Raw genomic sequence first — 15,128 nt, 5'->3', positions numbered from 1 at the left:
ACAAACATCATGAAGGTTTGAATCCGATGAGAAAAGGATCAAAACCATCCAGCTCTGTGAAGAAATCCTTGGAGGGGGTGAGGTGCTATTTTCGGGGAAATCGATTTTTATTTATTTTTTTCTTGTCCTTTAGTATCTTTGTTTCAAGATAAATTATATATTTGGGTCCTTCTATGTTTATATATTTTTTATTTTATTTATTTACTTTCGTTATAATTTTGTTATTCATTACTCTACTGTCATGTTATTTACCCTTTATATGTAATGAAAAGTACTTGTTTACATTGCTTGTAAACTTGTTCTAATTTAATGTTTTGCTTGCTGTACACTGTTGTTCAAGAAACAAAAATTAAAACAATTAAAAATGAAGTGAGGCAGCAGGGAGAGAGAGGAGAGAGGGGAGTGTGGTATTACAGCTGAGCCCTTCACAGTCATGTGTGTGAGCCTATATGTATTAAACCCATACTGAAGATCCTGGCATGATGTATGCATGTAATACATGAAACCACAGAGTAAAGCAGATTCAGCGTTGGCAAAAGATTTTTTTTCTATTTTTCTTCTGCTGAATAAAACATGCAACTTAAAAAATACAAATAAAAATTGAGGATTTGAATACATTCACTCATTTCAACCCTCTTCAACAAAAAACAAAACAAAATCAGCCTGCAGGAGATTGAAGATTTTTATGTAAATATACTTTATGCATTTTTATATTTTTGTATGGATATATCCACCCTAGAGTTGCATTTTATTGTTCTTATTATGTTCCTTTCTGTTGTATTTGTTGTTATTACAATTGTATTATGACATAAATTCAATAAAAAACAGAGGATGTTAGTCTCTATTGATTTCAGGAATAATAAACATGCACGTAATATATTCTATGAAAAAAGGAAAATGATCACCATTGGCAAAGGGCACGTTGCCTTATACATGTTGTATTACAATAAGATCAGAGAAATCCACATCAAAACAATATACGTCCAACCAATCTATACTTTTCCAAATTGTTTGACATCGAAAACAAACGTAATTTTTGTAACAATGAACCAGAAATCTTTCAGACATTTATTTGACCATTGTACACATTGTTATTTTTTGGTCTAAGAATGGAAGATTACATAATTTGTGGAATGAACCTTAATATTAAATTTGCCTATATAATGTCATTACATATTTTTAACACGAAAGTTATAACATTGAATTCATTGCAAACTTCCTGATCCTCAATGGCAAATGTTTCACTCATAGTTGTAGAATGGCAAAAATCTCCCCAAACTTACCGAATTTTTTAGTGCATTTAAACTCAAATTTATGAAAACTAAAACAGTAAGATAACTGTCCAACTGTATGCTGAACTTCTTGAAGAGGAATATAAGTTAGTTTTCATTTTGTCTCTTTTTTCTTTGTTAATTTTACATCAATGGACGTCATGTATCAACATCTTTTATCTTTATGTTTTTTACTTGTTATATTTTATTTTACTTGCTCATTTAATTCCACGTTTTTCTCTACATTATAGTGAGTACTTGTCTGCACTGTATGTAAATAAAAAAAAATTCAATAGAGTAAAAAAAAAGAGGATTGTGGTGTAATTTAATCAGCAAAGTAACACGTAGCTCTTCTATGAAAATAAATGCTTTTATTCTTCATATTAAACTTTGTATTATTCATTGCATTGAGCTTTTTGGAGCCGACCTCTAGTGGCTCTCGCTGGTATTGCAGCTTAACGCACTTCTGCATTGGAACCATTTTACAGACCTGAAGCTACGAACTCTTTTAGAAACAGTCTGTGGTTGTAATACGGCTTGAATAAAGACTTGCCACTTATAAACAGCACAGACAAACACCTGGACAGGAGTATGATATACATGAAGGTTTACATCAAGGTCATAAAAGTTGATTTCATGTTTGTCAAGCGGGGATCAACGTGGATGTAAACGTGGAGTGTGTAAAATGTTCAGTTGCACTGACAGTAAAAAGTAAACAGATGATCCAGGTGGTCTCAGGTGGTCTCAGGTGGCGGTGGGGTCGTCCGTCTGCAGGGTTGTTACCTGAGCTAGCGTCATCACTGTGTGGTCAGCCTGCACACCAGATTTAATAACCCATTCACACAGTTTACCTGCTGCTTTATTCACCTGTTCCCACAGATCTGAGGATGGAGCTGGTTTTAAACATAGCAAAATGTTTTAACTTTGTGAGCTGCAACACAATTAAGTAGGAAATAACTCTAAACCCAAAATGGACCAAAAGAAACCATCGACAAGGTTCACCTGCTCTGCTAAAATGAAGCCAATAAACACAACATGCAACGTGAAAACCCAGTAAGACAAAGAACGAGCTCGGTAGCTTTCAGGAACTGGAAGAAGTCCGAGTGAACAGGTCCCGGTCCATTTCCACACGGCCGACCACGTCGTGGAACACAGAGGTGGCTTCCTCACACTCCACATTCTTGGGTTTCATGGGGATCTAGAAAAAGAGTCACAGTCTCTGAGTGGGCGCACACTGCATCACTATGATTATTATGATTATTATTATTATTAATAATATGATAGCAAAAACAGATTTAATTTGGCAATTCGCCAAATTTCTCCATCCAATATAACCCTCTCTAATTTCCGGTTTAGCCTAAATAGCGCTGATATTATTTCATGACCACGTCTCACATCATATCACCGGATTAAAACTGTCGTTAGAAATAAAGCAAGATGTTCATTATTTGCAGAGCTTCGATTGTACCTGGTTGCAGACAGCTTTTCCGTAGCGTACGAACGTGGCGAAGTGCTCGCAGTTGAGACTGAACAGGTGGTAGGAGAAGTCCCGGTCCAGCAGCGCGTCGCGCCGCAGCTTCATCACCTCCGGCGGCGACGCGGTGAGTCGGTGCCGGTTGTTGCTGATCAAGACGTGAGCTCCCTCGGGGACGTTCACCTCACCGAGAGGCACCCTGCGGATCCTGGTCTCCCCGAGGAGAAGGTCGCCACACACGGGCAACACCGACTGGAGAGAAGTCCGTACTCTGTTCATTATCTGCCCCTCATCTAAAAAATAAGACCATTTATTTTCAGAATGTGAAACAATCTGTTATTAATCTCATTGAACAAATATTTATCCAAATGTCCACGAAGCAGCGATGCTTTTACAACCCTGTTTCTGAAAAAGTAAATATAAATGATCATATATGATAATTATATGATTTGTAAATCACAAACTCATATTTATTTGAAAATCGACCAAAGAGAACATATCAAATATTGAAACTGAGAAGTTATTTTGTTTTCAAAAAGGTATATTCTCGTTTTGAATTTGATGTCAGCAACATGTTTCAAATTAGTTGTGACAGGATTAATAAAAGATGGAAAAGTTGTGTAGGCTAATGGTAAAAAAAAACAACGTGTTAAAACACGTCAGCTAATGATGTTACCATGACAACAGATCAGGAACATGATTGGGTATATAAAGATGATTTCAGAGAGGCAGAGTCTCTCAGCAGTGAAGATGGGGAGAGGTTCACCACTCTGAAAGACTGTGTTGGAAAATAGTTCAACAATCTAAGAATAATGTTCCTCAACATAAAACTACAAAGAATTAGTGGATTTCATCGTCTACGGTTCATAATATCATTAAAAGATTCAGAGAATCTGGAGAAATCTCTGAACACAAGGGACAAGGCTGGAAACCAATATTGGATGGTGGTGATCTTCGGGCCCTCAGGCAGCACTGCATTAAAAACACACTATTCTGGAGTGGAAATCACTGCATGGGCTCAGGAACACTTGTGAAAACCATCGTCTGTGAACACAGTTCATCGCTGCGTCCACAAATGATGTTAAAACTCTCCAAAGAAGAAACCAGATAGAAACATGATCCAGAAACACCGCCGCCTTCTCTGGACCGAGATCATTGAAGATGGACTGAGGTGAAGTGGAAAACTGTCCTGAGGTCTGATGGATCACAATCTGAGATTCTGTTTGGAAATCATGGACGCTGCATCCTCCAGGTTAAAGAGGAGAGGGACCATCCAGCTTGTTACCAGCTCAGTTCTAAAGCCAGCATCTGTGATGGTACAGGATGCATTAGTGCACATGGCATGGGTAGCTTGAACATCTGGAAGGAAGCATTAATGCTGAATGATATATTCAGGTTTTGGAGCAACATATGCTGCCATCCAGACAACGTCTCTTTCAGGGAAGGTCTTGTTTATTTCAGCAGAACAACGTCCAACCACATTCTGCACGTATTCCAACAGCATGGTTCTCTAGTAGAAGAGTCCGCTGATAAACTGGCCTCCTGCAGTCCAGACCTGTCAATCATTGAAAACATCTGGAGCATCAGGACATGAACAATACAACAAAGGAGACCCTGAACTGTTGAGCAGCTGAAATCCTCTATCAGGCCAGAATGGGACCACATTTCACTTTCTAAACTCCAGAAACTGGTCTCCTCAGTTCCCCAAGGTTTCCAGAGTGTTGTTAAAAGAAGAGTTGATGCAGCTCAGTGGTGAACATGATCCTGGACAACGTGTTGCTGCATCAGATTCAAAATGAGAAAATATTTAATAAAACAATAAAGTTTCTCAGTTTCAACAATTGATATGTTGTCTTTGGTCTATTTTATATTAAATATGAGTTTATATTATTTACAATCATTACATTCTGTTTTTATTTACATTTTACACAACGTCAGTACTTTTTTGGAAACTAGGTTGTTATTTATCTTTGAGGAGGTGATATTTCTCCAGTCAACCGGGTAAATTACAACCCGACTATATCGGCTGGATGATTTTATTGTCTTATCACAGATATATTGATCTGGACATGTATGTTTGCCACTATTAAAGCTTTTTTTACAGAACAAAATGGAGAAAAAAATGTTAGGGGTAGTTTTTAAACTATTTGTTTAAGATGATAAGTGTAATAATAAGTGTATATTAAGTATGTAGTAAGAATATTTGTTGATATAGTTGAGTTAGTGTTGAAACGAAAAACAGAGGTGTAGTTTTACTTCTGATCATTTGATTTGAGAAATACACAAAACATTTTCTTCAGTCGAAGTCTTCAGTTTCATAACGCTGCCAGAAAATAAAGCTTTGAATGTCATGGAAGCAGAAAAATGCTCTCCTCACCTGAAACAGCAAAATGGATCACACATCCGTCGTCATCGTAGACGCCCCAGTGGGAGTATCCGATGGGGTACGAGAACTCTATCAAGTCTCCAAATTTGGCCGTCGACACGATATCTTCAACCTGCATTCATTACAAAACAGTAAACAACAATGATCAGAGTGAGTCTGTGACACGTCTCCACCTCAACGGTAAAAAAAACCGGTCGGGCTGCTTCACATCCAGCCGAGAGGCCGTCTCTGGTTTATTAACAGCTACACGGATCAGCTGTGATGTTTGACTGTGAACAACCTGCACCAACAGTCTGGATGACATCGAGCTCCTGTTCATGTGGCGGGTAAATTAACTTCCTGTAAGCTACCTCAGAACAAAACTATCTGCTGAAAGAACTCAGATATGAAGTTCAGATCGTACCTGCTGCTGATCCATCGCTGCCTGCTGCTGCTGGTGAGAAGGAGGAATGCGGTGGCCGGGCTGGTTTGCCTTCAGGTGGGTGTGTTGTGTTACAGTCAGGTTTGGACTGGAGTGAGAACAAAAAGACATCTGATTGGCTAATACATCCAACAACTACCTGATAGGTAAGTCCTCTCAAACGGTGGATTTTCTTGGTTTAAAATGGTTTGTAGTTGATTGACTTCATTGTTCAGCGTCTGTTTCACAGCCGTCCAACACATCTCTCAACAGCACTAATGAAGCCGTTCCTCTGGGGTTACGATCCAATACCCAACATACAGAACCAGAACCAGAACCAGAACGGAAACAGCTTCACACACAACCACAGCAGTGTGACCAGCATCCCCATGCTTCTGCTTCAGCACAGTCCCACAGCTGTGTACTAAGTGCAGGAGCATGTGACTTCCTGTTTTCATGTCGACAAGCTGGTCTGAGCTGCTTTCAATCTTAAATCCACCGCTAACAGAGGAATATTCTGTACGGATCCCCGGAAAATGTCTGCAGCGCTTGCAAAAATAGCACGTTTGATCTTCTATACTCAACTTGCTGAAGGTCATTCGACCAACTTGAAGAGCAGAAGCTTCACTTTCCTGATAAGATGTGATATGTTCCAGGAGTACTCGCCCACCCCCCACCCCCATAGCTCCACCCCTGCCTGCAGGTACCTTCTTCTGCTCCTGTAGAACGTGTGGATAATGTTCCTATATGTATAAGTATAATAAACATACTTGTACGAACGTAGAAATGTAGTCTGACGTAATCAAATGACACAAAACTATATTGAGGGAGTTTTATTTCATGTGCGTTTTCAGAATATGAGAGTAGTGAGAAACTGATTTGGAGTCTTTAAATCAAAGTAGATTTTTAACAAAGATTCTAATCCCAGATTCTAAATGTGAAAACAAGCATCTGTTCTGATCCACTCACTGAATTATGTTGGTGGATGAACTCGACTTGAGTCTCCGGGCTCTCACCTGCTCTTTAGTTGGCCGTTTGGTATGTGTGTGTGTGTGTGTGTGTGTGTGTGTGTGTGTGTGTGTGTGTGTGTGTGTGTGTGTGTGTGTGTGTGTGTGCGCGCGTGTGTGTGTGTGTGTGTGTGTGTGTGTGTGAGAGAGTTTTTTATTTATTATTTATTTAGTTTTATTTAAAGTATTACACAACTTTTCCAGTCCTTTGTTGACCCTGTCACATCTTTAAAATCCCCAAACCCTGGATTTATCTTCCTCAGGCCTGTAATGTTTTAATCCTGGAAATACCACCTCAACCACTTTGTTTAGAAAGTGCTGTATGAAGTTTATTTTGTAAGAATGTACAGATTCATGAAGCTGCAGTAGAAGTTCCTGTATGATATGAATTATCTGAGCAGCACTGTGAGGCAGAGAGGTGAAATAAAAGCAAAATATGAAGGAGTACTGAGATGATATATCTGAGCTCGCCTCACCTGGAGGCGGATTTAAGATCAATTCTAAAAAGTTATGTCTCCCCCTGGTGGTGGTTTACATTAAAAGCCCTCAGAATGCCTGCAGTTGTGAATTTTGATGTCAAATACTGCTGGTGTTCATAATACATAAAACATGACTGCAAATCTATTAAATAAAAAACAAATCTGTTGATTGTAATTATATCTGGGTGGGAAAATGCAAAATATTTTCTATTTTTTGTTTGTCTTTAACCAACAGATGTCTGCAGACATCTGCACTGTGTCCTTGCATGCACATGATGATGCACTTAGACACTCTGCGACAGACAGCTGCTAATGACTCACTACAGTCAACATTTAAAAACATCACATGCACAGGTCAGAGGTCATGTGACATCGGCATTAAAGTTACTGCTCCACCTGCTGATGGGTGGGTCATTACATAAAACATTTCCAACAAAATCCAGAATTATGGAAATAATTTTATTGAAAATAATTGTTCCATTTGACACTTTGATTCATCGTCACTAATAATAAAGAATTTTCTTTGAAGAAACCTTCGACGGCCTTGTGGGACATTTTAAGATAACTGACTATGTCCTGCACTACAATATGGAAAGTGGACAAAAAGGTCTCGGCGTGTCCTCAGGAATGGCCTTCCACGACGACGATGTCACAATGTTGTCATGATGATGTCACGAGGATGTCATGATGAGGATGTCATGAGGATGTGAGGCTTCCAGTAGAGTCGTTTATTCCACACCTTTCATGAACTCCAGGAACTCTGTGGAGATATAAAAGCTGTGAGGCTGCTGTATGAAGTACATACAGTGAACATACAGTACACGTATGACCCAGAACATACACACCAGGACATCATGTCTCCTGTCTAAGGTGGGACTGGTTGCAGACAGAAATAACATTTATTGGGGATTTCTGGACATTTAATGGTTTACTGAAAGAATTCCAAGTTGCATGTTATCACATTTGGAGAATCCTGCAGTTCATTATTGTCTTAAAATGTATTTGAGCTTCCATGAAATTACACATATTTGTGTTTTAAAAAATGTTGTCCAACTATTCTGTTTGTAGATTGAGTCCAGCAGTAATTTAAAGGATGAGTAGATCTGGAACATAAACTGTTTTAATTCAGTTTAAACCGATTACACAGGGAATGTGGGTTTAATGTTGTTGTCTTAATGTTGTTAGTTTAATGTTGTTGTCTTAATGTTGTTAGTTTAATGTTGTTGTCTTAATGTTGTTAGTTTAATGTTGTTGTCTTAATGTTGTTAGTTTAATGTTGTTGTCTTAATGTTGTTAGTTTAATGTTGTTGTCTTAATGTTGTTAGTTTAATGTTGTTGTCTTAATGTTGTTAGTTTAATGCTGTTGTCTTAATGTTGTTAGTTTAATGCTGTTGTCTTAATGTTGTTAGTTTAATGTTGTTGTCTTAATGTTGTTAGTTTAATGTTGTTGTCTTAATGTTGTTAGGTTAATGTTGTTGTCTTAATGTTGTTAGTTTAATGTTGTTGTCTTAATGTTGTTAGGTTAATGTTGTCTTAATGTTGTTAGTTTAATGCTGTTGTCTTAATGTTGTTAGTTTAATGTTGTTGTCTTAATGTTAGTTTAATGCTGTTGTCTTAATGTTGTTAGTTTAATGTTGTTGTCTTAATGTTGTTAGTTTAATGCTGTTGTCTTAATGTTGTTGTCTTAATGTTGTTAGTTTAATGCTGTTGTCTTAATGTTGTTAGTTTAATGCTGTTGTCTTAATGTTGTTAGTTTAATGCTGTTGTCTTAATGTTGTTAGTTTAATGCTGTTGTCTTAATGTTGTTAGTTTAATGTTGTTGGTTTGAAATTGAACAACAGTCTGTTGAATAGGAGAGTTTTTGTCATGTAAAATTTCAGCGTTTAACAGAATTAGATTTAAAACTGTCCTCATGAGTTTGAGATGTTTTCTGATAAAGATTGTGAATCATCCATCAGTGATGTCATCAACCATCAGTGAAGTCATCAACCATCAGTGATGTCATCATCCATCAGTGATGTCATCGTTGGTTTGTGAACGTTATGAATCCTCCAGTTCAGATTCTGTCCGTCACCATCTTTGCTAGTTCGGAGCGGTTTGGAGCAGGAAGTGACCATATTTGGACGAGCTGGGGGAGGAGCCAGCGGTGGATCTGACCGATCTGATTGGAAACCTGACGATACTACGTCCCGCCCACCGATAGCTGTAACCTGACTGCACCACAGGCCTGTCAATCAAACAGACACGCCCCCAAAAACAGGTCTTCTTGAATCTTCTTTTCTAATGAATGAGGGATTATTTTCAGATGGACCTCCAGAAAACTAATAAGAAGGAGTGACTTTAGCTAACAACACCGAGATAACTGATGGACACATTTTATTCACTTTGGATTTGATGAGAGAAGTTGAATGGGAGTCTATGGAGCCGGAGGCTTTTTGGAGCCAACCTCTAGTGGCACTCGCTGGTATTGCAGCTGAAGACACTTCTGGATCAGAACCATTTTACAGACCTGAAGCTACGAACTCTTTTATATCCAGTTTGTGGAATTAACACAGTTTGTAGGAAACATAGTGTTCATCCTGTCTGCTGTTGTGTCACTAACGGGCTGCCATACCATCATAATCAATTTTTCCGTCGTTGTTTTTGTCTCCGTCCTTCATCAGCTCCTCGATGTCGTCCTCGGTGATGCACTCTCCGGTGGACTCCAGCATGGCCTTCAGCTCATCTAGGTCGATGTAGCCGTCTCCATTCCTTTAACACGAGAGAGAGGAATCAGTGTTTCGCTCCTGCAGAACAACTACTGAGTCTTTTAGAAAGGTGTGTGTGTGAACCTACTTGTCAAACATGCGGAACAGCTCAGCCAGCTCCTCCTCTGATTTTCCTTTGCTCTCCTCCTTCATGCAGCGAACCATCATCACCAAGAACTCATCGAAGTCCACCGTCCCGCTGCCTGTCGACACAGCACCGAGTTTAACCTGCAGTGAGACTTTAATCCTCCCCACAATCAAACATGCCCCTGACGGGGATGGGATGGGGGGGGAGTGTCTGTGCTGCCGTACCGTCCTCGTCCACCTCATCGATCATCTCCTGCAGCTCCTCGGGGGTCGGGTTCTGTCCCAGCATCCTCATCACCTTCCCCAGCTCCTTGGTGCTGATGCAGCCGTCCTCGGCATCCTGGATGAAGATGTCGAACGCAGCCTTGAACTCTGAAGGACACATGAAGGACACATGAAGGACAAATGAAGGACACATGAAAGACACATGAAGGACAAATGGAGGACACATGAAAGACACATGAAGGACACATGAAGGACACATGAAAGACACATGAAGGACACATGAAGTACACAGCAGCTGTTACTCAGATGGAGGTCAAAGTTTCTCTCAAACATGGAAATCAAAGTTGAAAACGTACCAAATATGGAGAATAATTTGAAATGGTGTACAAGTTCAAAACCATCACAAAGCAGTTTTGGATCTTGGACAACATGAATGAACTGGTCATGTTTGTTAAAGAGATCTGTAGTATCCTTATCATTGAAATTATAGGATAATATGTACTTTAATAAAAAACTGCCCCACTTGAACCCATCCGTCATCATGATTTTATTCTGCATCAACATTACAGTCAAAGATTTTACTGTTTTCTCCACTGAAACATCCAAACTGTGAAATAAAATAAGGAATTAAGCAGGAAGAAAATAAAATGCTAACACAGCCAAAATTATTTCATATTTTAATTCTTCAAACTTCCACCTTTTTCTTTAAAAAAAAAAAAAAAAAGGCATTTTCACACTCTATACAGTCCAACTCATCTCTAAACGATCTGAGCTGGGTGGAGGTCGGGTCATGTGACGGGCTGCTGGGTCTCTGCAGGAGGTGTTGCTTTAAATTCTCCAAGTGTCAGCAGTGAAGCCCCGCCCCCTAACTCTCACAGCTCCTCCTCCTCCTCCAGGCTGCACAGGGAGAACCGCCCCTTTCTGAATGTGTTCTTCAGGTTGCTTTTTATTTTTCTGCCTCGCAGCCATCAGCCTCCATCAGATGTGTTCATAGGTGGCTCTGGTTCTAGCTCTGGTTCTGGTTCTGGCTCTGGCTCTGGCTCTGGCTCTGGCTCTGGTTCTGGTTCTGGCTCTGGCTCTGGTTCTGGTTCTGGCTCTGGCTCTGGCTCTGGTTCTGCAGAAGTTGTCCAGCATCTGTTAAACAGAGTTCTCTCCCCAAATGGAAAGGCAGCAGATTTCCTGATAGCTCGTCTCTGGGTTCTTGTTTTTATGATGAAGCTGTTGGAGTGAAAACGTTCGTCCACTCTGGACGAGGATGTCTGGTGAGTCGGAGATCGTTCAATGAGGTCCAGGACGCATCGAGGACGCGCTGCTGAACAGATGTAGACACTCAGACCACCTCTGGATGTGGTCTGAGCAGATCGGATCTCGATGCGCCTTGTGTGCGTCCAGCTTCTCTCTGGTCCGATCACGGTTGTTTTCTTCTTCTTGGTCTCCAGCTCTGATGGTCTTCATGGACTGGATCCCGTCTCCTCCAGATGTGTCTGCTATTGAACCCCTGGCAGTATTAATGTTGGTTATTATCTGAGGTGACATTAACTGGTGCTTCATGACTCCAGCGGCGGAATGTTTCGATCTTCCGCTTCATGAAAACCACTTTCATCAGTTTGAGTTTTAATAAATGTGAAGAAACTCGCTGACCTTCCTATCCTTTAAGATTCTGGTGGACTGTTGCTGCACCGAACCTTCAACCTGCACATTAGTTCTTTAAATAATGGTCTGGTGTGTGTTTCCTGTTCTTACTATAATCAATTACTGCGCCACTGTTCATCTGCTCCGTACACACCAGATATTTTAACCTCCATAACCAGGACAGGAAACGTCCTGCCGCCTCAGTGAGGCCCAGTTCAGACCTTCTGTGGCTCTCAGCTGAAACCAGGTTTAGTTCCTGGAGAAGGTTGTTGGACGTCTTCCAGCAGTCTAATGCAGGATTTAAAATATTCAGCCTGGTGCATGAAAGGTATTTTCTATATGTACAGTTGGTGATAAATCTGTCAGCGATCTTTAAAAGGAGGACAATTTAAAAATCAAACTTAAATAACACAAGCAGTCGTACTTGTTAAAGAGAATTATCATTTACATAATGATACACATAGATGAAGGTATGATGAGAATAAATGAGGACAGCAGTAGTTTTCTCACCATTTTTCTGTTCCTCCGTTAGGTTCTCCACCTGAAGGGAAGAAAATCAGACTCAACCATCAGTGATCTGATTGGAAACCTGACGATACTACGTCCCGCCCACCGATAGCTGTAACCTGACTGCACCACAGGCCTGTCAATCAAACAGACACGCCCCCAAAAACAGGTCTTCTTGAATCTTCTTTTCTAATGAATGAGGGATTATTTTCAGATGGACCTCCAGAAAACTAATAAGAAGGAGTGACTTTAGCTAACAACACCGAGATAACTGATGGACACATTTTATTCACTTTGGATTTGATGAGAGAAGTTGAATGGGAGTCTATGGAGCCGGAGGCTTTTTGGAGCCGACCTCTAGTGGCACTCGCTGGTATTGCAGCTGAAGACACTTCTGGATCAGAACCATTTTACAGACCTGAAGCTACAAACACTTTTATATCCAGACTGTAGAGCAGAGCTTCAGTCTGTTGCTGCTCTCTGTGCAGTCGGACTGAAACGTGACACGACTTTCCTCACCTACTATTCTTGTTTGATGTGTGTGTGTGTGTGTGTGTGGGGGGGGGGGCAGCTGTCCCTTCTCTTCTGAACTGTCCAGCTGTTCTTTGTTCTATTGTCAGACAGACTCATGACCTCATCGCTGCAGCTTCTCTTTTCTGTCTGCTGATAAAACTTTCAGCTGAATTCAACTGTTTGTTCTGTCAAATAAAACATTATATTCTCATGAAGAAGTAGATAAAAAGTCAGGAATCAGATTCAAACAGCTGTCAGGACCGCAGAAGAATATATTTAAGTGTTCTCATTATTTGGATATTTTACCAATTCAATTTTATTTTATTTTATTAATGCAGCTTCAAAGTTGTCTCCACACAAATGTATTAAAATGTAACTGAAGAAATAATTATTCATTCGTCCATTTTTTTTCTAAAGGAAGTTTAATTTAAATGTAATTATTCTAAAAGAACCGGGACCATCCTGAAAGCACCATGTGGAGGATTTTAAACGCAGACTGTGAAGTCCAAGGACGTGACCTCGTGTCCTCAGAGGGAACGAAGGCCCGAACCAGAGCAGAAACTCAAACCCTGTTTCAGGTCATTAATTTCCAGCTGAAACGCTCTAATCTAACTTGGATCTGTCGGTACAACACCTTCTGATATGAACTGGGAAGTATTTTAGATTTATATGATCTGAGAGCGCCGGAAAAAAGAATATATTTCAGTCTATTTTACTGGTTTTAGTTCTGTATTCCATCTGCATATATTAATGCGGTTTCGGTCCTGACATCATATTAAACAATAAAACAGCAGTAAAAAACATCTCAAAAGGCCATGAAGTTGAAATAAAACCTCAGACGCAGTTTATTCTGTGTTTTCCATGAAGCTGCTGCACTTGACTTTAAACTTCCTGTTAACAGCTGTCTCTAAATGTTCTGATGAAACCGACACCTCCAAGAAATAAAACATCTTATCGCTACTCACCGCTGCTTTATACACGTCATCCATGGCTGCTGCTGCTGGTGGGGGTGGTGGTGGTGGTGGTTCTGGTGATGGTGGTTCTGGTGGTGGTGGGGGTGCTGGTGGTGGTTCTGATGATGGTGGTGCTGGTGGTGCTAATGATTCTGGTGATTCTGGTGATGGTGGTGGTGGTGGTGGGCTGCTGCCTCTGACACGCCGCTGCACTCAAACACAGGACGAGCTCCTGCAGGAAGAACTGCCTCAGGCACTAAAAAAGCTCCTGACCCGTCCTGCCAAACGTGATGGAGGGAGGAGTGACGGAGAGGTGGAGGGACAGGATTCTATAAATAGAAGAACACAGAAGAAACCAACAATTTACTGTTTAGTTCTATTTAAAGAACATTTAATAAGTCATCTTCATATACTGAAACTACCTAATATTACAGAGAGAAACCAACATGAACAGAACCAGAACCGGAGATGGAGAACATCTGTTAATAGATCCAGAGGTGGAGAACATCTGTTAATAGATCCAGAGGTGGAGAGCATCTGTCAACAGAACCAGAGGTGGAGAACATCTGTTAACAGATCCAGAGGTGGAGAACATCTGTCAACAGAACCAGAGGTGGAGAACATCCGTTAACAGATCCAGAGGTGGAGAACATCTGTCAACAGAACCAGAGGTGGAAAACATCTGTTAACATAACCTGAACCAGAGGTGGAGAACATGTCAACAGAACAAGAGGTGGAAAACATCTGTTAACAGAACCAGATCCAGAGGTAGAGAACATCTGTTAACAGAACCACAGGTGGAGAATATGTGTTGAAGTAACCCTGAACAGGAGGTCGAGAACATCATTTGAAGTAACCTGAAAAGAGGTGGATAACATCTGTTAACAGATCCACAGGTGGAGAACATCTGTGAACAGAACCAGAGGTGGAGAAATTATGTTAACAGATCCAGAGGTGGAGAACATCTGTCAACAGAACCACAGGTGGAGAACATCTGTTAACAGATCCAGAGGTAGAGAAAATCGTTTAACATAACCAGAAGTGGAGAACATCTGTTGACAGAACCAGATACAGAGGTGTAGAACATCTGTTAACATAACCTGAACCAGAGGTTGAGAACATGTCAACAGAACCAGAGGTGGAGAACTTCTGTTAACAGAACCAGAAGTGGAGAAAATCTGTTATCAGAACAACAGGTGGAGAACATCTGTTAACAGATCCACATATGGAGAATTTTTTTTTCACATAACCTGAACCAGAGGTGGAGAACATCTATTGAAAGATCCAGAAGTGTAGAACATCGTTTAACATAACCAGAGGTGGAGAACATCTGTTGACAGAACCAGATCCAGAGGTGGAGAACATCTGTTAACATAACCTGAACCAGAGGTTGAGAACATGTCAACAGAACCAGAGGTGGGGAACTTCTGTTAACAGAACCAAAGGT

General features: G+C 40.4%; 2 protein-coding genes across 2 annotated transcripts; both read right to left on the bottom strand.

Moving 5' to 3' along the window:
* Positions 1-668: 668 nt before the first annotated feature.
* Positions 669-5,870, bottom strand: LOC138192082 (phospholipase A and acyltransferase 2). Its single transcript, XM_069139264.1, has 4 exons — positions 5,535-5,870; positions 5,123-5,243; positions 2,740-3,038; positions 669-2,469 (listed from the first exon to the last, which is right to left on the bottom strand). The coding sequence occupies exons 1-4, from the start codon at positions 5,661-5,663 to the stop codon at positions 2,353-2,355; spliced, it is 666 nt and encodes a 221-aa protein (XP_068995365.1). The 5' UTR covers positions 5,664-5,870; the 3' UTR covers positions 669-2,352.
* Positions 5,871-7,457: 1,587 nt separating this feature from the next.
* Positions 7,458-13,951, bottom strand: LOC138192102 (troponin C, slow skeletal and cardiac muscles-like). Its single transcript, XM_069139300.1, has 6 exons — positions 13,694-13,951; positions 12,219-12,249; positions 10,077-10,223; positions 9,853-9,967; positions 9,632-9,768; positions 7,458-7,777 (listed from the first exon to the last, which is right to left on the bottom strand). Exons 1-6 carry the CDS (start codon positions 13,715-13,717, stop codon positions 7,746-7,748), a joined length of 486 nt encoding a protein of 161 aa, XP_068995401.1. The 5' UTR covers positions 13,718-13,951; the 3' UTR covers positions 7,458-7,745.
* Between the last annotated feature and the right edge of the window lie 1,177 nt (positions 13,952-15,128).

This window comes from Embiotoca jacksoni, unplaced genomic scaffold (assembly GCF_022577435.1).
Source record: "Embiotoca jacksoni isolate LCO1_2020_lvr unplaced genomic scaffold, fEmbJac1.0.p SCAF_80, whole genome shotgun sequence".
Taxonomy (NCBI): domain Eukaryota; kingdom Metazoa; phylum Chordata; class Actinopteri; family Embiotocidae; genus Embiotoca; species Embiotoca jacksoni.
Note: the sequence above shows the minus strand (reverse complement) of the source record. Positions and strands in the feature narration are given on the sequence as shown.